This window comes from Calliopsis andreniformis, chromosome 12 (genome assembly GCF_051401765.1).
Source record: "Calliopsis andreniformis isolate RMS-2024a chromosome 12, iyCalAndr_principal, whole genome shotgun sequence".
In the NCBI taxonomy this organism is placed as follows: Eukaryota; Metazoa; Arthropoda; class Insecta; order Hymenoptera; family Andrenidae; genus Calliopsis; species Calliopsis andreniformis.
In genome coordinates, this window is record NC_135073.1 from 4,709,338 (window position 1) to 4,735,722 (window position 26,385).

Genomic DNA, 26,385 nt, shown 5'->3' on the forward strand with positions numbered 1-26,385 from the left:
TTCATTTCACTATTTTAGCTTTTTGTAGCTAAAACTATAATAATTACGAAGAACAAAAATAGTCGGTAATTATTCAATATATGGGAGGCAGCTCAGATAACCTTGACTTTGATGTACGTAGTCAAGGACACTCTCCTGAACAATATTCAGGAGGTTTTAGCCTTTGTTCGTTATTCTTTAAAAAGTTATTATTAATTATTAAACGCTGGACATTTTCCAAGCGTTCATATTTACCGAAATGATGTTTTAATTTCTGTAAGTAGTGCTTACGATGCAATATTTATGAAATATGCAAGCCCCTCCCACAGCACCCCTTCCTCGAAGAAGAATAGCGTAGACTTAGACTAGCCTATCTCGGTTAACGTTAGCATAGAGTAGCTTGGCTGGGCTGGATTCTTTTTTCGAGGAGAGGGTGGAGGGGCGGAGCTCCTGTCCTGCCACATGTTGCAGTACAATTAGAATTTACAAAAAGAATTTACAAAATACTTATTAATTTTGTAAAAATATCTACGAAATACTAGAACGGTAACATGCATTTTGAGAAATGTATTTTTTTTTTGTCTGATTTATTTGTCTAATATCAAAATACAACCTACAATCTACATATTCACACAAATGCTCTGACCAGCCATACATTGAGAACTAAATAGTTTAAGCAGCCAGTAAAAGATTCATAACTTAAGTAGTAATAAGTCACAAAGCTAGAAATAAAAAATTTAACGCAAGCAGGAAATTCTGATATTATCGTTATCTTCTAATACAGAGATATGGGTAAAAATAGATTTTAACAGACACGTATGTATGTACTATCAACGATTTTAATGAGCCTATTCATTGGCTGTGGATGACATAGATAAATAGATGCAGGTATCTATTTAAAAGTCGCGTACATATTTGTAAAAAATATACATGGTATAATAGAATTTTACATGCATATTTACATATCGCCTCTCCACAAGAAAATGATCAGAAGTTAAAAATTGCAATTTTCGTTTAATGATGTAGCATCTTATAATACATAGATTTACTACTATTTTCCAGTTGGAACAGAAAACTTTTCAGTAAATCTTAACTAACACATGGCACGGGTATAATGCTGTAATTAAGTAATTTTCTTTTCCTTTTTCTCAAAAATTGTGTTATGGATTTGTGACAGTTTTCTTCCAAAGATACGACGTGTAAGTACAAATGTAGATGTTAACCTAGGTGTCAACCATTTCTCATGTTTATTTTTGTATTTTTGTTATAACGGTTAACAAACCGTTAAAACGACAAGAAAACATAATGATAAACAAGACTGCGAATTTTCACACATTCATAAGAAATTTAAATATGCAAAAAATTGCAGGATACAGACAATACGTGGAAACGTAAATATTCAAAATAAACTACACATTATAATATCTAAAATCTAAAGCAAATCTCTGTTCAGGTTCCATGTCCTTAGCTCTGTTTCCAAAAACACAAATTTGGAAAAATATTCGTAGTCTATCGATGAGTCCCCATTTCAATTCCATCGCACATTTTTCGTAATCCATCCCCTACCGTTATTCGCGCAACCATCATCAATCGCTTAAACAGAATCTGAAAGATCCATAATTGACGCACGTCTACGTGTAAAAATTCAAGCGACGTGCCCCAAAGAAACTATAAAAGGAAAGATAGAGGAGGGAGGAGCGACGGAATAAACGAGAAGGGCGGAAACGACGAGAAGGTGGCGACAAAGGAAGCGTCGATTGGCAAAGTCAGACCGGATGGAAGCCGAAGTACCGGATCCCATACAAATATCCAATTAACGTGCGCCGCTTATGGGTAGTTCGAAAGGTACAGAGTTTCCCGCTTCAAAACGGCGAACCCTCTTTCGCCTCCCCCTTCCACGTCGTCAAATGAGACGCGGCATTCGTTGCAACGTTTGGAAATATGCGATGCTTGTATCTCTCGTCGCGATCCGGAATTTATGGCTCCATTTCTGGCGCGAACGGGAATCGTTGTCGTGGAGAAAGATATCCGAGAATCGAGGCGACGACCGGGATTTTCGTTGAAATATACGGGCCACCGGCAGGGAATTCAGGAAATACGCTCTTCACCTGTGCCAGTCTTTGAAACAGATTTTACGAAACCCCTCCCGGTCGCTCTGCAAAACGGGGAACCCGGTGACGTTCCCCTGTATACGCGCTAGAGAAATCGATTTCTCGTGGAAAACGCGAACACGGTGGCCCACGAATAGGTTTCGCTCGCGAAATTCTGGCCTGTTGTAACGCGTGCTCCTGTTTAGACGGTGTTAGTTGGTCAGACTTCTGGTCAAATTCTGGTGGAAGCTGTGTTGTAACTTCGCCCAAAGCAACTTATATTTCTAGCTAGACTACAAACATGGTATAGTCAGGAAATTCAATAAATGGTAAAATGAACATGTTTAGGGCAGTGGACAAATAAAATGACAGGAATATTGGAAGATGAGGGTTTGAGCTCTTAGAACCACGATTTCTTGGGCGACACTTCCATTCGATACCTCAATTTACCATGCTATATTTGTAGTCTAATTGTACTTGTTTTATTTTCTAATTTAAAGTACACGATCGTATAGAATGGAGGAGCTATTGTTACAAGGGAACTGTGAGTGTGGCAGAGACAAGACTCTATACCCTTTCTAAGCAGTTTAGTGCTTATTAGGGATACCGCGAAAGATCTACTCACAACAGATGCCACTACTAAAGGGCCGAACAAGGGCAAATTAGTCCTCATCTAAAACAGAATCTCCGGAATGAGTCCGGAGAACTTCAGTGGTCTTTCTAGGTGCAAGGAATTTTATCCTAGACTGGATTTCACGGGAATAGACCATGCATGAATCCTCCCTTCAGGATGCAGTCCAACTTACATATGAGGAAACTATCCAAAACGATAGTTCCTGATTTTGTTAGAACTTCCTAGGTTTGTAGGGTAGCTAAACACATTTTTTATATAAGTATACAGACAGCTCGGTTACAGCTGATTATAAATGACAAAATAAGACGTCAATTGTAAGTTGTAAAAAATTGTGGTTGAGCCTACATTTGCATTATTTATATCAATGATTGTGATAGGCATTGCTTTCTTTAAAAATTTATAATAAAAAAACACGAAGACTCAATTACATTTTTGTTATCCTTAACTTTATCTGAGCCATTCAAGTTTCCCCCACTTATAGGCAAATACCTGGTATACATACATACGCTACTATTAAGACATTAGACTATAATAAACTAATTTATTGAACTGAATATAGTTATACCTTGTTTCGGTTAGTACGTCAGAGGTATATTACGCATTCATTACCATTACGTTTCGTGCGGTGACACACATTTTAAAGTACATCGTTCCTCAGAGCACACATCGCGGTAAGAAATACAACTCTCTTCGCCGAACCTATAAAAAGGGAGCTGCAAAAGTGCATACATCGAGAGGAAAGAATTCTGTTCGCGTTCAACCTTATGAAACGAAAATTTACGGTCATACTCGGCTGTGCGGCTGAAACGTTTCACTAACCGGAATTCGTGGCTCTCTATAAATCGCTGCCTCTCTTTGACGTCACTTCCTGCGCGTTCTGCCGACGACATACTAATGACGAGCTGCATACCTATGACCAAAGCAACGCAACACCTATGCGTCGCCTCGGATGGACACAATGCAACTTTGATTTGCGTCGCTCGAATGAATTTCTTCGTTTCGCTATCTTGGAACGTCGACCTGACTGTTACTGCGTCAAAGCTGACTATAACGCGCAAAATATAATTTAGAAACTGGAAATTAGCTTACTCGTTGTTGTGAAGATACAATCAACACTTCGGCGGTCTTACTACCTCTAGTACCTAGATTTGGATTGGTTTTTCACTCGCTAAATTAATTTTGTACGCGATGATAAACTTATAAATATAGTTTGTAACGAAATTGTTTGAGGGTTGATGTGTTTAGTTTGAATGGTCGTCACTTCTTAAGAGTAATTTTTTCGCCCTGCAGACACATCTGGCGTGCAAAGACTCTTTAGTTTCAGTCACACATATTTTTATTATTTAAATACAATAATGAAGCATAACTTCCAACTTCTTAAAAATTAACCATCAATCATGTGCTTAAGCAATAAAATTCAAGTTTCGATAAAATTATTTTAATTATGTGTTTGCTTTAGATAAGACAATTACTATGATGATCAAAATAAAAGCTTACTCTCTATTAGCCCATTAGTCCTGCACAATCGCGAATTTATATTGTGTAAACACTCTACTCCTGATTTTAATCTTTTGGTCACAGTATGCGCTTACTGCTGCATATTATTCAATTACATTTGTGAATAGATTTTATTTTACTTCTTAAATATAAGCGTCAGCGGCAAAAAAACGGGGTAATAATAATTTCAATATTTATAGGATATACCTACGTATGTTAAAGAAATATTGAATTAACAAATAGATTGAACGTTTTTCTTTCAAACTAAGTATGTAATTGTCAAAATTCTCACAAAAGTCAACAAAAAATTGCACAAATAATTATGAGATGAGACTAACAAGTTGAAGCTATCGACGTATAATAAATACGTCGTATTGTCTCTTCTGCGCAGTTGCTACCTTTCTGTTTTATCGTCATATGAAAACCGAGAAAGACGTAGTCAATCACGTAATTGCCATTCGTTTGCTTGGTCCTATGTACACGTACGAGTAAATGAAATACAGTATTTCAATATACTCAGAATATGTAACAAAATGCAGTGTTCTCTTACTAAAAGCATGCAGATTGTCATCAACGAGTGGAAAATACTTTCTTCATTTTTGTTATATTTCATACAAGAAAAAGCAGAAAATTAATGCAAGGATCGTAACAGTAGGTAAAATTAACAATGACTTCATACTAAGGAAATTCTATGAAACTAGCACCACCATTTCTAAACAATATAGCGAAGGAACTTTATTACTATTATTTCGTTATCATTAGAAACAGAATATATAATAAATTAGATGATGAAATTCTATTACTGCTACAACAATTAACTAACCTGAAATTTAAAATTTAAAATTTATTATACCTAAAGTATTAGGTATAATAAATAATTGAAAAAATGACGAGCCCAAAAGGGAGGCATGTTATTGAATTATTAAGTCCGGGAATTAATATCGGTTCGATAATCAGTCTCGCCGTGATTACGTTGCCAGAAATCCTTCAAAGGGGTGGAGATAAAACGAAGTGGGAAGCCCTTGACTAGGGGAAAAAGAGATAGAATTAAATCGAGAAGATTGGGAAGGGTTAGGCGGTCGTAAATTCACCGTCGGCCTAAAAATAGCTCGCTAACGTGAGATTATTACAACGATCGTCGTGTTAATGGTTAGTTTCAACCCCCCTGTTCTTGACAGGTGGTGTTCCTTTCGACGTGAACGCTCTCTCGCCAAGTTGCGCGCTCTCTTCGTCCCGCGAAAGAATAAATTATGAGAAAGCGAGAGTTTACGAGCATAATTCCCTTAGCAGTGTGCTCGTACGGAAATGCGTAAGCTCGTTTAAGCCAGTGTAACGGATATTCGACGATTTATCGCCTTGCAAAAACGAGACTCCTAATACCTCAGCTTCAAAGTTCAGTTCTTCTTCATGAAAGATAAATAAAGAGTCGTCTTCTGTTCCATCGAACACATATTCGAAGCGATTACGATAATAGATCAGATTTTTCTAAGAAAAACACAAAGCTTGCATATCAACTAAATTAATAGGGAAAAATAATATAGGTCTTCAATGGTCGGTGTTAAAAGTGGGCAAATTTTGTAGTCGTTGGGATTGAAAAATGTTGTCATAAAATTAGACACTTTATAGAAGAAATTCACTCAGAAAGTGACAAAAAAATTACAAAAAGTTACGGATATATAAATACAAGAATATAAATGCAATTATAGCTTATAGCTCATTTATGTAGTTGTGTCGTTTGTTTAATGCAACAGAAGTGATTCCATCATGCCATGTCATAATACGAACAGCATACTAGCTAACAGTGCAATAGACCTGAATAAATGCACACCTGTGCATCTATATATTCACAATTCTTCGTATATAACACCGCACCCTCCTCCTCCTGTCTTCATTTTCCTTTGGCAACAGATAGATGGGATAAAAAAAGAAGTTAGGTGGAAAGCTCCTGTTCTTTCATAGTTACACTAATTACTTCTTTCTTCGCATCACAGTCCGTTTACACACCTACTACACCCGGAAGTAAAGATCAGAACGATATACGGGCGCGCATAATCGCTCGACCAGCGCAAACCGAGTGTGCAGATATATTACACATAAGCCGAGAGCCACTCTACTTAGCAACGCGGCTAGTTCAGACTCGGCGTTGGGCTGAAATTCAGTTAGTTTGAACGTGGCCAAGCCGGGAATTGAATTAACAAAGTTAATTCTCATTCTGGCGAAGGATCGCGAGCGCCGGGAACCCAGAGATGGTAAGAGACCAAGAATATTCCTGCCAGACCGCCTCCTAGCTTGGCCGAATACGAAACAAGGGCTAACGGAAATCTAATCTTTTGTAACACTCGCCGGAAGCTCGTGGCTCCAGACCAGGCATCGTCACTTTAATCGTTATTAATTTTCGGTTAGCAAGAGGAGGAACATTTGTAATGTATACAGTTGTCAAGACTGGAACTTGAGCAATCAATTTGTTTTATTTGACGAGATTGAAGGATTGATGAAGGATAGTTTTTAACCTTAGAAATATACAAAGTTTATAGGTAAAAAGTTGTTTCAATATTATACATATAAAAACGAAAAAATTAGAACTTTAAGGATCTTGTAGTTACTCAAAAATTATTTTGATAGAAACTGTTTTCTTTAGCAACTTAGTTTGCAAAGCAAAAGTCTCTCCGGTATTAGAAATTAGGCAGACGATTTTATTTTTTTGTTTTATCGTAATGTACATTTGATGGAAATAAATATTACTCTGACAATTAATTCTGTTCTAACTGTTTTTCACAATTGTTTTTCACGATTGGTTTTAAGGTATTAAAAATTTATGGATTTAGAATTACAGAAAATTACAAGTTTTAAAAATTTAATGGAACGATTAAGTTTCGCAGATCAGCAATAAAATCAGAGTTGTGGGATGTTTTTTATCATTTAATCATCCTGTTTTATAGAGTATTCTTTCGTAATTTGTCCGAAACGAACATGCGAACGTTTAATGAATTCACCGCAATTTAATTAGGGAAATAAATACGATGTCCACAGTACGTAAAATTGATTAACAAACATTTGCTCGGTTTCGTGCTTGATCGCCATCAGCGCCGCGAGAAAAACGCAAATGAAAAAAACAAGAAAACACATTCAGCATGGCGAGGTGTTTTGTTTACAAACACGTCACGTTCCCTGAATTAATTGTGAAATAAATGAATGAAACTCGACAAGTGAGTATTAGATTTCTGAATAACGGAGGAAGCATCGAATTAGTAGTTTATTTTATAAATAAACAGTTAATAAAATGTCGTTTTCAAATATAACAAACAAAGAAACACTAAAATTCAGATTGTTAAATTTTTCATATTTCGCGACACCGTCAATATCATCTACATTTTTTACAACCTCTGCATCATATTTGCCATAAATGATTATATTTTCATGATAGGTATTTTGGACCTTTAGGATGATGCCTTACTAAAATCTTAGTAAGTCCAGCTATATGAATAATTACTTTGCTGTTACTTCAAAATATAGTGTGTTCATTGCCTATTCAGATTGTCTAAAATAGTCACTCTAAATTACCGTGACGTCACAATAATCGAATAAAAAATTACCAAACTGTTAGAAGTGACGTAAAAAGGAAACTTCAGCGAAACGAAAATTCGTCGCTATTAAACCCACCCCGTTGCTTCTTGAGCCCGATACTCGTACCACCGCAACTAAATTAAATCAACAGTACCCAATACATTCCGCGACGCGTCCACCCCCTTGTTTCCGAAGTTCCAGGTCGTCCCCATCATTGCGTTCCACCCTCGATCGATCAGTAGGTGCTGGGGGTACATTCTTCCCCCTCACCTTTGAGCAAAGATAAAGTTGGCTGGTCCTCGTACCCTAGACGGACAATTTCGGTACGCGGCCAACCGAAAGGAAGATCTCAGCGAGCGCCTTCGGTATTTAATAAACATTCCACGATAGCCGCAGTTTTGCTGCTGTCCAGAATACCACTCCCAGTGCTGATGGCGATGCACAAAGGGATATAACTGGCGGGGAAAGGGGGATCGTGGGTGGGCCATAAGACTCGAAATTTTTCCATCGAAAGTAATCATGAGGGGGAAAAGGAGCCTTCTATTCAATTTCCATGGCGCTTCGTGGAAAATCTGATCCGACCAGGAGCACTGGTATCCGGTTACGTTACCGAAAGTAATTAAACCGTTAACAGGGAACGAGTTTGCGGTGCAATTGACGGATATGTGTGGTTTCCCTACCTATAAACCGCCTGCTATCCCTTTCCCATTTAGCTATAGCTCCCTATTTTCTTCCCTTGATATACTTGTTTCACTTATTCTACAACGTTGCTGAAGTTGTTAATCTTCGTTTTTCATATGTGCATATTAGCCACTTTATTAGAATTATATCGTTTTTAGAGGAAATATGTTCAATTTGTGACTACAGCCTCATTTTATTCTAGACTACAAGTACTATAATTACTAAGTTCTAGCATTGCTACATGTACTACTCGTATGTGTGTAAACTGTTTAGAACAAATGATTTTTGCTTGCTTGCATTATCAGTTATGTTTCTGTCAGACTATATTGACAATAAGTTAGCAGTACATGAATTAATCTGAGAAAAGCGTTCTTCGCTATAAAGTCGCCAGTAATTCGCGAGCCTATATCAAGAAAACATTCTGTTCGTTCAGTGAAGTTTGTGTAGTTTTCGCTGATTCTTAGCAATGTCTTGTTAGGTCTACAATCTTGTAAATAAATAGTAGTGAAATAACCCTTCACTGTTAACACAGAGTCTGATAGACTTCACATGATATATTTTTATTATTATTCTTATTTAAATATCAAAGAGTTCATATTAAAAATTGGGAATATCGGTCATACCACATTTCAATTAACCCTGTATTAATTTTAAAAACATTTAATATTAACAGGTGTAAATCAAAGTCTTTGTATTCTAAAATTGAGTATCCGTACTTGAGGGATAATTATGAATAAAAATGGATTACATAGTAGCACTAACAAAGTTCAAAAATCTATTAATAATTTCATGTAACTTTGTAAGAAGTTACTTTCTTGAATTTATTCTAAATATAATGCAGATTATGAAATCTAATAGAAACAAGTTTTTAATTTATATTTGAGGTATCATTAATTGTAAGTGTTCAAGTAAATCTTGAAATGACATATTATTTTTTAATTGTGATAACTATCAAATCGAAGATATAGAAAATAAAAATGTTCATTAGTGACTGACTGATACTGCACATATATGTATAATTGTTATGTGTCTCAACTACTAGCTGCCACCCGCACCTGCATAAAGAATCGCTCGTGCGAAGTAGCTGGTGGAAATAATCCGTGTTATATATAGTGGAAGAAAAAAGTGCATCAACAGCAAGAAATTACTGGGACCTACTAATAATTTTGGAAAAATTTAATTAATGTAGTAATAGAATGTAAAAATACGAGAATTAGAAGGGCAAACTTTTGTTTCTAAATTTTGTAATAGAAACATTAGAACTAGACGTTCACTTGCTGTAATATAATAGGTAATTCGTAGATTGAAGTCACGAACTTCTAGTCAACCAAGAACTATGTAGTTAGTTAACTCACGCAGGCGCAGGACTGATCGTCAAAGTAGTAATTCGACTCAGTGTTAATCAATTTTCTCTGTTTGATTAGTGAAGTCCTTGCGTGGAGTAGACTCACCAGCATTAAAAAGTAAGAATCCTGATATTAAAACTCGTAGAAAGGATTGTAATTAACTTTTTAAGGGATTAATTCTTTCTGGGATGCATATAGTAATTAAAAATTTTGCAGTAAGAGTGAATGAAAGAATTTAATAGTAATTATAGAAGTAAACGTTTCCTAAAATCGAAAGAAAGAAGAAACGTTTTAAACGTTACTTTTAATTAAGAAAAAAATTAGAAAATATTGTAACTTATAACGTGATTGTACATTTAAAAATGTTTAAAAGCATACAACTTCCCCATGCCTTGTTTCTGGCATGATCTATGTTATATCGTAAGAATTAAATTTTTAATAATTTTTTTAACTATTATTTAGAATATAAATAAGATCGAACTGTTGTACTTATCAATGTTTTTAACTGTCTCTATTTCAGGTTTTAAGTTACAACTAATTAAAAAGTATTTTTTACCAAATTAAATCGAATACCACAACAAATGAAAATAGTTTATTTTTATTATATCATTGCGAAAAATAATGACTAATTCCTACTAAACAAGAGACTAAACAATAAAAACAAATTAAGTTTACTCATTTACAACACAATAAAACTTCAAACAAGCGTTTACCTACATAAAAAACTAAAAACCACATAACCATGCCATATACATAAAATACCGAAAAAGAAGAATAGGTCTTATAACTATAACTATTCATCCAGTGTTCTTTTATGAAAACACACGAGCTGCAACTCCTCTAAAACGTCGTTTTCAATTAGATCACCCTGTACATTATCTTCGTATCGCTTCGTACGCTTTCCCTGCCGGCAACTGTGACACACGGAACGATAAAGAGAAATATGCAAAGAGCCCGCACTTTCTATTCATTGGAACTGTATCAATTAAACGCGGCCAGATCTGGGGACAGGAAGTTCATCGACCGCTATCAGTTTCAACTACCAGCGACAACCGTGACCTCAGCGTCAGTCATTTCCTTCCCTAAAGTGAATCGAAAGGTATTTCCTCGCTGCGAAAGGTGCACCGGTTAACGAGTATTAATGCATAGAAAGAGTTCGTTGAAAAGGTGTGCATTCGCCGGCGGAAAATGCCCGTGGAGAAGCGTGTGTGGAGGATTGAAGGGCATGAGAGGGATGACAGAGCCCTGGAAGGTCGAGAGAAACGTGTACGGGATAGAGATATCGAGAGATACAGTTACTTTGCGTCACTGGTAGAAGACCCTGCGCAACGTTGAATTTACATAAGCGGCTTTTCTCTGGATGGAGCTTTTCTCCTGGTCCTAAACAAATATTGACTGGCCCTCTCCTTGATCCTGTCATCGTCAAATAGCCATACCTCATCAGCTGCATTAAATGTGGAGATGTAACGCGACGAATGGCGATATCGCTTGAGGACTTAACTCAATGGCTTGAATTAATTGGGAAGCTAATTTTTAAAGCATTAGCCTCTGCTAGACGATCCGTTGCATGTGGCAGTAATCATGATTATAAACTGTGTTATTGATTCTATGGATCAATAGTACTGTCCTCGAGTGGAAGTGTTTGCAACATTCTGTAGTCTTCTATCTCTCAAAACAAAACACAATATTAATTGTTATATAGTATCTAATTTCTTGAATTTAATTAACACAGCATTATGTTGCATAATGTAAACTGTTTAACAGTACTATCCAGTTAGTGAATTCTCGATTGATTGGACGATGTCGATAAAATGCAAGAAGTGTGCTTTAAAAATGTTTTTCAGGATTGATTATAAATTCAGATTAACATGACTATATTGATTTGAAAAATAAAGCTACATAACATTATTAGATTATCTTTGTTACATTACAAATACAAAAAAATCTACAATCTTAATAATTTAAACAGAAAAGAATAAGCATTTACATCTGTACTCAAGTTACCCTAAGCGTAATTACAGTTTTTAATCAAAATATTTTTTTAATGCGTTATAAATGTATACCTTCAGAAAAAATATATATAGACGGAATATTTGCAATTTTTCTGAGATAAATTTTTTTGCAATATCAATGTGGCTGTTTGTTGATCATTTCAGCCTTGTTTCAATAAGTAAACACAAACAAATCTGTTAAAGAACTAACAGGTTAAATTGGCAACAGTGATCGAATCAATATGTTTATACATATACATACCAGTACTCTATAAATTTAATTTTAATAAGTTGGTAAAACTAATATTGCACAAATAATGGTTCTACGTAATATATTTTGGACACAGCAGCGAGTTATAAGTTAGATCCGCCTAATGCCTCAAGATCAATATGAAACTAATGTCAAACAATACTTTCAACCAGTATACAAACTTTGCAGATGATCACTATACAACTCCAACTCCTAGATCTGTTCATGAAGTAACTTCATAACTGAAAGCATATCATGGACCTATACATTTAATATAAAACAACAAATTTTCTTAGAAAACTTTATCAAAAAATTAGTATACAATATTCACCTTGTATATCAAACAAGCCATAAACCTTCCATTGAAGGTTTAGATGAATCCATCTTGTGGAGGAACTATAAAACCTAGATATAACTTCTATTCAATACGTGCGAAATAAGTTATCCCAAAAGACTTATAGTTTGTATTTGTAGTATTAAATCTATTCTCATCTTTTGGTTTCAGAACGTAAACTGTTCGTTGGTATGCTATCAAAGAAATTCACGGAGAATGACGTGAGGAACATGTTCAGCGTCTACGGAACCATCGAAGAGTGCTCAGTGCTAAGGGACAGCACTGGGAAGAGTAAAGCTTGTGCCTTCGTTACCTTCGCTAGTAAACAGTACGCCATCAACGCCATTAAAGCTCTTCATCACTCGCAAACGATGGAGGTGAGTAAATTTCTTGGGCGAGTGTCATGAACAGTTAGACCAAGTATTCTTCGAGTAATTGCTTCGCTTACTTTTAATAATTAAAAGATTTGCTATATTCTTGAAATTTAACGAATGTTTCTTTAAAATAACTATTGTATTTAAGACTGTATAGTCAATTCGTACAGATGAATAATTTTGATGATGTCTTCTAATGAAAGTATTATATGTATATCATAAGTAGTTTATAAAATTCATGAGTTTAAAAAATTCATTTTTAAAGCGAAGTATTCGACAAAGAACTGAACTGAATATTGCAGAACACAGAAAGAATTCAAAGAAAATCAACATTATGAAGAAATCAAAACGTGCTCTCTTACGGTCGTTTGACATTTTGACTGTTCGTTTTTCATTGATTTTCCATGCGTGCAATCACGGAAAACATACTGCACTCTGTCTCAAACACTCATTATTCACACCTCCTTAATTCAGCTCTTATCCCCTTACTCTACGTAGCCACCCAAGATATCTTCGATCATACAGTTCTAAGAAATTAACAGAATACTAGTATTGTATAAATTCGCATTATTTCAATACCGTACATTATATATGTACAATAATTTGTGGAAGATTTACTAACCCCTGTTATATTTGTGAATATTTATCGTCCAAAATTAATCTAGAGATCTTGATTTTATATTAATAATATAAAAATACATCTTTTATTTCTTTTCATTGGTGATAATACATCCTATTGGATGACCAACTTTCTGCTAACATTCTAATAGTCGTTAATCATCTCCTTGATAAGGGTTTCGCTTAAAATAACACATCATCACACTTTCCATTTCAAAATAGAAATTCATATAGAACCAGGATGACTCATCTAATAATCTAACGACTCAACAAACACCTCATCTATTCTAGACCTAAGACAGCATTACCCCTTCAGTGCTTTCCATACTTTGATTTCATATTTGTAATTTACTCATTCTTGCATTTCAGATTAAATAATCTACATGTTGCCAGAAACATAAATTAGACTAACTTTTAGCCATAATTGTTCTTTATAGAAACGACGCCAAAATATATTGTTAAAGTATTCATAGTCAATTTATGACATTTCTTACACGGTTTCCAACAGTACCTACTAGATATGTAGATTTTGGTAACGTGCTTCTTTTAAAACTCCTTCCGTAGTTATGATGTAATTCGTAAACCTGACATATTCAACATATTTTTTCGTAAATACTTAATGTTCTTATTTGCAATTTAACCGATTACCTCAAACAGAAGAATCGTTACATGAGAAATAGATCTTTCAAATGCAAAATGCATATTGTAGACAAATTTCAAAAGATTAACGCGAGATTGTCCTTCAAAACGAGCATTTCGGTATCCGTGACACGCTGTATCAGAGCATCGATTCTGTTTAACCATAATTAAGTAACCAAGTTAGCGAAGAGAGGTGAAGCAAGTACCGTACGGCTGGTTGGATGAAGAGAAAGGTGTAGACTCTTTAAGTGTACGCGGCTCGTTTCTTTTCATAGCGGTTCAATGAGGTCGTCGGACATTGGCTCGTTGCCACTACCACCCGGAGAATCCTCAACCCCGGTCTACAGAGCCACTTCGTCTCGATGATACACCGATTTAACTCTGGCTAACCGAAATCGAGCAAAGAAAGGCTGTTGAACGGACTGACAGCTCGATGATTCCAAACGCGCGTTTCTCCTATGCCTTTTTTCATCTAACGTCAAATACTTCCCTCTTGTTTCTTATCCTACTCTGTCGTTTTTCTTGTTAGCCCCTTCTATTTGTTCTTAAGGCCAAACTTCTATATGCAAGTTTAATTTGTGGCAGTTTCGAAGCCGATTGAAGCTTAATACGTGAATTTATTAAACTAGTGTCACCTTTTATTAACTCTTTAATGCATAATATTGTCATGTGATGACGTATTTATATTAGAATATCCTCACTTCTAACTAACATTAATTTATTTGTTAGCGATTTTTTTTAACATGAATAACAACAAAGAAATAATTTTTAAAAATGATGATGATAACTTCGAGTTTATGATGAAAACGTGTTATTTGTATAATTTCTTTACTTTGTAACTTCAACTGAGTAGATATTCTATCTTATTAAAAAAAATTCTAAAATTTACATGTCATGTATAGAAGAACTTAATTTCTTTTCATTTTTTTAATTTTTCATTATTTAATTGTATTTTTTAAAATATTCACACTTCCAAACTAATATTCATAAAAATCAGTTCCAAGAAAAGCTATTACATTTAAAAGAACATTTTGTATGTATACTATTGCCGAATTATTTTACATACGCCTAATAAATCTTCATATTTCCTCGTATTTTATGTTACAGGGATGCTCATCACCACTCGTTGTAAAATTCGCAGACACGCAGAAAGAGAAAGATCAGAAGAGAATGCAACAGCTCCAGACGAATCTCTGGAATATAGCAGGAGTCAATATGGCGCCGCATTACCTAACCGTCTGTACCTTTTAATATTTCACGGCCGACCTTTTTACCCGATATCAAAGAGCCCATTTGCATCAAGAATGAAATACTTTCTCATAAATTTATTTCCCCGGAAGCTTAAAAATTGAACGCGTATTCCGTACGCGCGTCCGAGAAAAAGAAAGAAGTCGAGTACCCACGCTTCAAGATCTCTCAGAGAAGCGTTCATTTTTCCCACAAAATTTCTTCCTCGATGCAAAATGTTAATCCTCCTGCGTCCTCGGAAACTATATTGAGAAATTGCATTCGTAATTGCGAAACGCTGGGAATTTGCCGTTTCGGATAGTAACGCTGCAATTTCGATTTTAGCGCATTGAACTTCCAGTAGTGACAATTTTACCTTAGTAATGAACTCTGAATGCTCTTTTAAATAGCATACGTTAATACATAATGCATCCATGATGGACGTGGCGCGAATAAAAATTTCAGTGTTGATCCATTATTAAGTTCTCGAGCCCATTGAATATTCCACCAATTTCCAATATTCCTGTCAGACATTAACAATTCACGAAATGTCATTTTTGCGTATATGGTCGATTGGAATCGCTTTCTGTTACCTAATGTTAGTGTAAAATTGAACCTGTCATATGTGTTTCAGCATAATAGATAATATTTTCGATAACGTAAAATACAATTTTAAATCGTACTTGAAACGCGTCTTTAAATTTTAAATAGCTTTCGTAAAAAACTGTTATTCAAAATACAGTGTTTGATGCAGTTACAAATGAGATGACTTTTTGTCCAAAATTAGTCAAATATGTAGAGTGCTTTTCACATGAAACATTAACTAGGAACAGTGTGATTAATTTTAATTAATTTAATTAATTTTCAAGTTCGAAGAAGTATATGAAGACCACAGAGGAAAAACTTCATAAGTCCATTTTATCGATTTTCTGTTTTACATGTTGTCTGGTATTAAATAAAGAGTACTTTAATACATACATATGTTAGAATTAAAAAGGTGAAAAACTTTTGACAAGTTCGAAGTATAATCATTTTTACAATAGTAGCATAGAGAAATAATTTGTTGAATCCAAATGAGACAAGAGAAGAGTTTGATGAGTCCACGAATAATTCAAAATTATTAGATAAATAGTATCCAATAATTTGATTAAATAACACGCTCGTAAACACACACAAAATATGGAAAGGTTTGAAAATAAACTTAAAAATGATATTACAAAGATAGTTATTAATACAGAAAAATGTTAATAAATCAACAAAAGTTTATAGAAACTAAGGGAATGCAATGAAAAACAATTTTCTTTATATTTTTAAGAGGATGAGAACAGCACATGAAAACCAAATAAAAACACATTTTCATTAATGTAGTATTTATTTAGAACGTTTCTGATTTATCAGATTTTTCCTCTGCGATCTTCATATGAAACGTACTCTCCGAGAAAATTAACTAAGGTCAAAGCAATTAATTCTAACGAGCAAAAGACGTAATTACTCGTTCAAGCCAATTAGATAGGTACTTTTTCTTTGTTTTTAAAAACCAAAGGAAATTAACATATTACACTCATAACTTCTCAAGCCCGAAGTTTGCACACGATATCGACCTGGTGCTATCGACTGAAACTCATACGTAATGGAAACTCACATGTTTTCACTATGACATTCTAATATTCTAATATCGAATGATGAACAAGTTCTTGGAAAAGCTTAAATAGTTTTTTACAATATTCATTTAAAATTGAAAATCGATGATCGAAGATTCCCTTGAATAGCGAGTTAATTCTATTCAAATTATAATTTGTGTTATCTGTGAAAGAATGACGCTTTTTAAAATCTTTAAACTCCCAGGAATTGTCACCTTTAAACCGCTATTCATAACGTTCATCTATTTTAATAACTCTCTTAACTATGTATTTTTGAAAATGAACAATAGCTATTTAAGAATATTTATTCGAATATCACATTGATTTATTTACAGAGTGATACACCAACCCTAGCGCCTGCCTCGTTACAACTATTGCAACAACTTCAGGCGACAACAAGTGCAGCAACTCCAGTTGCAGCAGGTGCTGGTGCAAGTGCCCTCTCGAATGTGCAACATCAGTTGTTGTTGCAACAACACTTAGGTCTCGGTGCAGCGACTCCCGCTCATGCCGCGGCGCCTGCAGTTCCTAGTCCACCTGAAATCAACCCTGCGAATCTTCAGGGCTTGGCTACCTTGGCGTCGTTGAGTAACACCGCCGGTGAGTATGGTTGGTGTCCATTGATTTTACTTTTTTGTTTATTCATTCCTCATTATTTCGGTTCATACTATCCAATTTCATACTTCTATTCCTTTTTTGTTTCATTTATAAATTATTAGTATGTTCCCATTTGCTCCTTGAGCAGCAACATAGAGATCATTAATTAACTAGTTTAACAGGGATACTTGTAAAATAGCACAATATTATATTGAGAATTAAGTAGATATGCGTGTTATGACTGCGTGTTGTTTATTGTAATATATTTCAATTCGGTTAATAATATAGGAACACCCTCTCACGATTAATTCCTAGCGTGCCAAGATGGGATCACTCAAGCATCCCAATATTATTTTACAGGTCTTCAAATTTCTAACTCTTATAAATTGAAAACATTCAAATGTTTAATTACGTAATTTTCAAGGTCTTTATGTATTTATTTCAATTCTTGGAAACTTGTATTTAACCCTTGAGTGACGCTATCTTGGTACGATAAAATTTAATGGCGAATAAATATTAATAGATGTCAGGGTGATACCATTCTCTCATTATAATATAGAGCATAAACTTTGCAATATACAACATAGTTCCTTCTTGCTATATCACAATATTTCTGCCAGTATTCTAAGTTGAAACTTTCATTTCACCACCATTGTTTACTATTATTCTCTCCTCATTTCGGAACCAGCCAGATATAAAACAATTTCCATTATTTAGTAACTATCACAAGTATTCTACTTAATTTTAATTTCCTTGATGAGAATTTCTCTTTGTCCTAACAGTTCCCATAACTTTGTAGTTCATAAACTTTTTGTCCCCACAAGTTATATAATTAAGCATCGGTTAACAGATGCGTACCATGAAATATTTATCTACTTTCTTCTTACTGAAAGTTCCGTGTTATCATACGATACATTTGCTTTCCATAGAGTCTGTAAATTATTCACCTCGATCTTGTCACCGTTTGTTTCGTAACTTCCCTAGGCAACCATGTTTAGTCATCCCGTATATTTTCCCATACACATTAATAAAATTCTGTATTCAATGGACTCGGGAAGTATGCTAGTTTAATGATAAATCGATGCAGATGCCTAACTATCTGCGTCCACGTTAAAACCTGTGTTTATTGCTTATTGGCGAGAAACGTATAGTTTATTCAGTGACGTGCCTAGGAGACTTACGCAACTGTTTCATTTAAAGTCACTTTGTTTGAGAAATGACATCTTCTGTCCTGCCTATCCTTGACAAATTATTTAACAGACTATATTCTTATGATTCGATGACTACTTGCAGTTTTATGTTATTTGAAAAGCCTTTTATTGTGTTTACTATATGGGGGTTTAGCTATGTACTGGTGAGGGAAAATTTAAGGTGTGATTCTAGGTGTCAAAGTAAAACTGAGCTCCAAAATAATGGAAGTGCATTTGAGCCCCTATTTGTTAATTATAAGCATTTAAAGAAAGCAGTGGCTAGCACCAAAAAAATGATGCATAACTACGATGGGATTTTGATACTCGTTCCGCACACTGACTATGATAATCACTATTTTCCATAAGCCTGTCCTTGCCATGAGCTCCCTGCTATACAATTTGCCAGGATGCAGGTGAATTTTTCCAATTCTTAGACGTTTATAATTAACAAACAAAGGTTCAACCGCAATTCCTCTGTTTTTTTATTTTCTTCCTATTTTAGCGTCTAATATTATCTCATATATTTTCCCACCAGTAGTCGAGTATCTTCTATGTTAAATTTCTAATACTTTTATTACTTTTGTGACTCCATTATCTTTATTACCGTTATTATTTCCGTTTTGTCTATTGCTTCTCCAGTCGCTCCTGTTATTTATAGAAAACAATTTCCTGAACTTCACCATGTCTTATCAATTTTATCCCTGCTATAAAAATCCTTTAAAGACAACCATTATGACGTTTTATCTCAAGACCATTTTGCGTTCAGGTTTTTCACATGGAAGGATTAATTCAGATTATTTATTATTTTCATATAGTCAGCCACAGTGTCATTCTTTTGCAAAATAGTCATTCTTCAGTATATCTCATTGTCAGTTTGCTCAGATAGTTACAGCTGTAACGTCTTCGATAAGTCAAGTGTAGTATATCGGTACATTATATTCACAGAATTAGTCCTTCGGCAGGATATAATTCACAGGCATCAAATTGCCTTAGTTTGTCAGAAAGATAAGTCCGAGAACGTCATCATGTACGAGTTATTACATATTAGATACAATTTCTAATAGTACTTCATTCGCCCAACAATCATCTTGTCTAGTCTATGCGTGATTTATGGTTTAATTGTTCTGTGTGTTCTCAATCGGAAACGTTGCAGCCAACGCAGGAGTGTCACCGATGAGTATGCAGAACTTGGTCACCCTGGCTGCCATGACTGGCGGGAATGGGAACCTTCAGGTGTCGCCAAACAGTGAGTAACGAAGCTTGTACAACACACTGTAAAGTACGCGGCAACATTGAGTAATCGAATTATTATTCCACTTATTATGTATCATTCCATTTTTCTTGTAAAAAGATGTCTCAAAATGGCATGTTATCGCAAAGGTTCGCTTGAACGTCATTAGTGTTTGAATAACAGCATGTGTAAAAGCTCTTTCAAAGTTCATTTTTTTAACTTAAATTTGAACTCAATGAATATACGTAACTAAACGATGACGTTTTGGTGGAATACTCGATTAATTGGATACTATAAATCGTTCCAGGTCAAAATGTCCATTCTGAATGTATTTGTGTGTGTGTGTGTTATTCGTCCAAAGAAACGTATAATGTGTATTGCAAGCAAAAACGAAATGTGCATGATCTTTTAAATCCTAGGATGGCTCTAAGACAGTGGTTCTCAACTTAAACCTTATGTCATTGTTCTGACTAATTTCTGATTATCCAATTTAAAAGGGTTCAAAGTAGAACATAATTCTGTAATGCAGTATAATAGCATGTATGTACGTTTTGTTCTATGTACTTAAAAATTGTTAAAAATGTATTTAGCACAAAGTAGCAGAAACACAGTTAAAAATGACTACTTTAAGGTGACTCTAGAGTAGCCTGACGGACTTCTATGACTGTTTCACCTAGAATTTGATGAAGTGAAGGTACACAGGTACTTCCTCCATCCATGCTAACATTAAACTTCAGTATCTCTACATTCTAAACTTCTCTTTTATAAAATTGCTCATTATACTAATAGATTTTTAAGAAAATATGAAAAATTCTCTACCATGTTCCCTAAAATTTGAAAAGACAATAAACAACCAGCGGAAATAAAATAAAATTGGAAATAATCCAGATACATACATGTGTGAAAGTTGAGACTCCAAGGTCCTAGGGTCGGAACATCAATAATGGAAGAAACCTTTGAATCTTTAGTAATGTTATCGCGGATATTTCCGTTTAATCTGGTAATCGGGTTTGAGGTCAAAGACACCAAAGGCGACATGTGTCGCAGTGATCTTGGAACGGTGTCCAATATTGCACGAGACGAATACCTTATTTCATACACGCGCATCTACATAGACAGAATATCGGCTAAGTAAATTTCGCCGAAGTTTGTGTTGAATATGTAAACACGTTACTAACTCCCGCTTGTTAATATCGTGAACGTGTTCTGTGTTTCAGCGTTAAGCGGACTGGCGAATTCGACAGCAGGTATGTCGCTATGTACGTGTCGCATTGCCTGGTATAGTATTAACAACTACTAAATTAACTTCGATCGTTCAGACAGAATTTAATCCCGTTAGATAGTCTTCGTTCACCTAAATACAACCAAAAATACGTGTGCGATAGATAAGTTATTGAGTATTGACAAGACTAATTTAGGTCTCTATACTCTTTACATATCTAACTACAATAGTCTCTCTCCTTATATGCACACGGGTCATTCTACTTTTCTCCTATTGCAATCAAATATTAGATATTGAGTAATACGGGAAATTCAAATTTGTATATTCTTGTTAAATATTTATAACAGTATTACTGTGTAAAATAACACGAGAGAATAATTAAAACTCATCGTCAGCATGACTCTCGACTCGCTGCTATTTCATTTTCAAGAGTAGTACCAACTTTGGTATACTTAATTTAGGTACTTGCCTTGGAAAATTCAAACGAGCAGCTTTTAGATATGAAAATTTATATCCATTCTTAGAATAGAAGTGCTATCGTAAAATTCATCGTTATAAGCATGAGTGGAACCGATCAATGTGCATATAGCGAGGACTTAGTATTCACTGCTAACCATGCGTACATGCAGACGATATCATACATTTTACATTTCTGAAATATTTTTAGGGGTACAGTACAATTTTCATAGATTTTATTTTCTTTAAAATGTAAAAAGTGTGGAAAATTTAGCTAATACTACTTCCTGCTTGAATAATTATACAGTATTTATATGTTCTATAATTATATACATATAACAACTCACAACAAATTTTACTGTTAACGGTAACATCACTTATTAATGAAATTTGAGTTTACCTACAGAAATATGTGTAATCTGAATATGTATAGTTTTTTTTTTAAGGTTTCTTAACGATCGATATATAAAATGCAACTTATTTGCAGTCTTCAGAAACTATTCAAACAAAATATTTGCACTATAAAAGGTCCGAATAACATTGTTTTTGTACTCATTTCCGTTCGTGATGTTCCCATGAAAACCTAATGAAAAATATAAAAATTTTAATGTTCACTAATAAACGACTCATAAAATCCTTCATCCACTTGCAATTGACAGTTGGAGAGTAACAAACGGCCCTGGCCAAAGAAAACCGATAAAACCAGCGTACCATAAATTATCCACTGAAAATTTAAATTTCTGTGTTTTTTATTACATTTTCACAAAAGTATCCTTTTTTTACTGTTTTTTTTTTATTTCTTGTTAAATACCAATGGCTGTCCTAAGAGAAATATGCAGCCGTATTAAAATCACTTGTAATATCCAAGTACATATGAGTATGAATTAGAAAAGGAAACATTTGTTACCATAAATATGGACCATAAATATTGAATATCGTCTTCAAGTATGCATATGGCTAGCAACGATGCACACATAACAAATATGTACATCCCTGCCACATATTTCTCCTGCTCACCCCTGTACCATTTCGTCTCTCATTCGCTACGATTTTAACTTTCAATATCGTACGATCCTTCATATACATATACATATACATGTTACACACTGGCAACACACGTTGCAACGAACGATTACTTCGGTCAGAGGGTAATACAATGATTATTTTGATGACAGTAATTAACACGTTAAATTGAATTCTTGCAAATTCACGAAATTAGCCCATGATACGAATGTTTGACACAATACATGTAATCGATGATTATATTGAAATAGCTTTGTTAGTAACGATCATTCTTCTGGGATTCATTGTGAATAGTTACTTGCACTAATATTACAATACTTCCAAATTGATTGTTTTATATAACATATTAAGTTTGATTTATTTCATATAACCCTTTTAGGACTATAGGACATACATATTACTAATCAAAAATATAAAATCACGCGTTAATAAAAGTGTAAGTATATTTATTGGCAAATTGATATCAAGTAAAACAAACATATTCATAGAAAGGTCGACACATTAAATGAATATAATAAAGACTAAAAGTTATAAGACGTCAGGTGATTTTTGGCTAGCGTGTTATCTTCATTTTTATTTGTATGATTCCTCAGTAGGTGAAAATGCATAAATGCAAAATACAAAAATTAAATCCAAAATTTCGATAACAAGTATCTACAATTTGAAGAGATAATACTACGTACAAGAATAAAACAATATTGAAGAATGATGAAATTATTTTTTAAACTTTATTTCCGACTTATTAATCCCTTGAGTACGATTTCCTTTCGTAATTTTATCACCTTCGCTGCCGATCTGCAACGGGTAACTATCCTAAACTGCCAACCGCAGAGCTCCTATTAAGCGAACATAGTCTCCTCACGCGATAGTGCGTGATCGCTTACTTACGAAAGATTCTCATCACGCGTTATCGCGTAATCGGCAGCAAAGGTATTATGAAAAGTACACGAGCCTGACATGCTATAGGTCAAAGGGTTAATTATTAAAATTATGCCACAAGAGTACTCGAAGTGTGTCTGACTTGTCTGACTATTCTACTATTCTACTAAGATCGCTATGTCTGGCATAGCTAATGCACGCCAGCAGTAAAATAAGTCTCCCATTCAGACACATTCCACATACATTTTAAATGTATCTTTAAGGATTAATAACTCGGAAAGGAAAATTCATCAGTCTTCATCTCCGTTTTAATGGGGCATGTAAAATTACCTTTTCACATTGCTTACATCTACGATCAAACAACTCATTTCTACATTGTCCAGAAGATTAAATTTGACTAAAAATTAAACACTGAAGTTACTCATTCGCAATACTTATTGTCCTCGAAGGACTACTAATACTTCTACAGTTTTCAGAAATAGAGAGTAATTGCTTCCTAGAAATTCTTTGTTTGCCTTCGACTTACGATCATGATTCATTTACCCCAAAGAAACAAATTGTTTTCTTTGTTACAGGCTCATGGCGAGCTTAAATTATGTTTTATTAACTCCCTTTTATTTTATTAAAGTTGTGAATGAGAGTACACAGGAACAAAGTTTATTTTCTCTAATATTAAATATGGTAAATCTACTGAAAAAATTATATCGAGACTATACTGTGCCCTTTGCTTAATTGACGTAATCAATTATCAGCTAGGAGAGTGATTGATATTATTATTTAATAAGAAGAATTCTTAGAAATAGTCTAATTTGTGTTTACATTTATTTTTATCAAAAATATGTCCCTAACTTATCAAACATGATGTCATTAAGAAGTAGAATGAAAATGCTACAAGTTTAGTTTTTAAAAAGTGTTGCTTAGAATGAAAAAACAACTTCCCCTTTTTCTAAGTCCCCTAACGAATTTAATCGACGAACTTATAACATGATATCATATCAAAGAATTTGCAAGAAAGATATTTGAACAATGGAAAAAGAAACTATCGATACTTCAAAATAAGTCAGAAATCAGAAATCGGATTTTCTTTTAATTCATGGGAACACACTTCAGGGTCTTAATCTGCACCTTTTCTTTTCCGTGTGTAGCTGTTCTTCTGGGAAAGACCGGAAATACAGGTGAGAAGCAATCATTGAAGCTGTAACTCGTTCGGTTCGTTACGACACATCTTCCACTCTCTCTTCTATCTCTCTCTCACTCTCTCTCTATTTTCTACTCTGTCCTCCTCTTGACATTCTTTTCATCATTTTCATTCTACCCCCGCCCAACTGTTCGTAAACTCAATACTTGTATATATGTTTATCACTAATTCAATTTGTGATTACCGTTGGTCGTTTAATCGATGGAACGAAACCGCGTTCAATACCCTGTCTGTTTTATGTTTTGATTAAGCTTTAATTCGTGTGTGTCTATTATCGGATAATATTGACAGCACAGAGGATCGAAAATGGATCTCTGCGTGATTAAAATCCTTTTCCCGTGATAGATTAAAGATAGAGGAATATTTTTCTCGTTTTCTTTTAACAAATGAAAAATACTCGAGATGAACGATATATTTATAAGCGAATAATTTTCAGAAAAGTTGTCGTAAATTTTGTAATGACTAAAATATATGTGTAAATATGTATAAGTGCTTACTACAATTGTAGGTATTCAAATTCATACACTGAATAAACCTATGCCATATAAAATCCATGAAAAAAGAGTACATCTGAACACTCAAATTTACGAATTGAACGAAACTGTGTCACACCAAATCTACAGAAAAAAATGCTCTAAATATCTCGCTTCTAATATTTACGAAATCGTAGCTCTAACAGTTGATTCAGTGAAACGCACAACTGCTTTCGCTGGCTGCGTATTTACACGCGCCTGCGCGTTGCATTCGCAATATTAACAAATAATGTTTAGTACCGTAAGGCTGTATCGTAACACAGGGGTTTATATTTTGTTTTTTACTTTTTTTTTCGTCGATATAATAGCATGAAGCATGCAGTATTCAGGGAATTACAAGTTTTTCGGATATCCAGTTGTTGATTGTGGGCACAGCCGTAGAAATCGACGCAAATCGAGTGAAGAAACTATTAATAACGTTTCTGATCTGAATTTTAAAGGGTCCACTGGCGGTAGCCTGAGTCCTGTGACATCCTTAGCGCTCAATTCCTTAACGGGGACTCCTTTAAACGGGTTACAGGATTCTTTGAGCAACGCCTACTCCAGCTTGCAACAGTACGCAGGTACGTGTGCCAAGTAGCGAAGCTTATTATTAGAATTAGCCTGATGATGAATTGATAACTGGCAAAATGTATTGTTTACTTGCACATTGTTCCGTAAATGTGTTGTTCTAACGTGTAACTGTGCGCCTTAAAGCTCTCATTGGAAAGACGACGGTGACCATGGAAAAGAAAGAATTGCATAGTGAGTAACACGAATGGAATGCCTGACTTTAGTGCTGTACAATTACATGGAATTCCCCATTGTGTATCGTTTGCACGTGATCGAATTATGTGTTGCGCGGGGGTTGTTTAATAAATGAAGGCAGAAGAATGAAAAAACGTGAAGGTGGATTTAGCAAAATTCATTGTTGTGATTTTATTTGAAATATTTGTCTAACATTTTTATTCTTTTATATCTTCTCGCCTGGTTTTTTTTAATAATTTAGTCTTTTATCCTTTTTTTAAACCGTTTTACTTGGTTTTCAAAATAGTTAGTATTAATCGTGATACAGATATTGATATTGCAAGCAATTAATACTCTGTTTTTAATATTCTGTTAATTTTTTTTTTTAAATGTATGAAGAAGATATATGAAGAATAATTTTTGGCGAATATAACAAAGTACTTACATATTCAGTGATTAAGGCAGA

The 26,385-nt window shown here is 34.4% G+C and overlaps 1 protein-coding gene across 7 annotated transcripts in view; it reads left to right on the forward strand.

Moving 5' to 3' along the window:
* LOC143186354 (CUGBP Elav-like family member 1) overlaps positions 1 to 26,385 on the forward strand; it is a 537,153-nt gene that overhangs the window by 497,659 nt on the left and 13,109 nt on the right. The window contains exons 7-14 of one of the 7 annotated variants that reach the window (XM_076389999.1): positions 12,538 to 12,743; positions 15,105 to 15,233; positions 17,200 to 17,464; positions 19,805 to 19,897; positions 21,100 to 21,129; positions 24,608 to 24,637; positions 25,634 to 25,756; positions 25,890 to 25,937. In XM_076389999.1, the coding sequence (XP_076246114.1) occupies positions 12,538 to 12,743; positions 15,105 to 15,233; positions 17,200 to 17,464; positions 19,805 to 19,897; positions 21,100 to 21,129; positions 24,608 to 24,637; positions 25,634 to 25,756; positions 25,890 to 25,937 (924 nt within the window). Of the gene's footprint in view, positions 1 to 12,537; positions 12,744 to 15,104; positions 15,234 to 17,199; positions 17,474 to 19,804; positions 19,898 to 21,099; positions 21,142 to 24,607; positions 24,638 to 25,633; positions 25,757 to 25,889; positions 25,938 to 26,385 lie in introns of all 7 variants that reach the window. The other 6 variants (XM_076390000.1, XM_076390002.1, XM_076390001.1 and 3 more) reach the window with 6 other exon arrangements.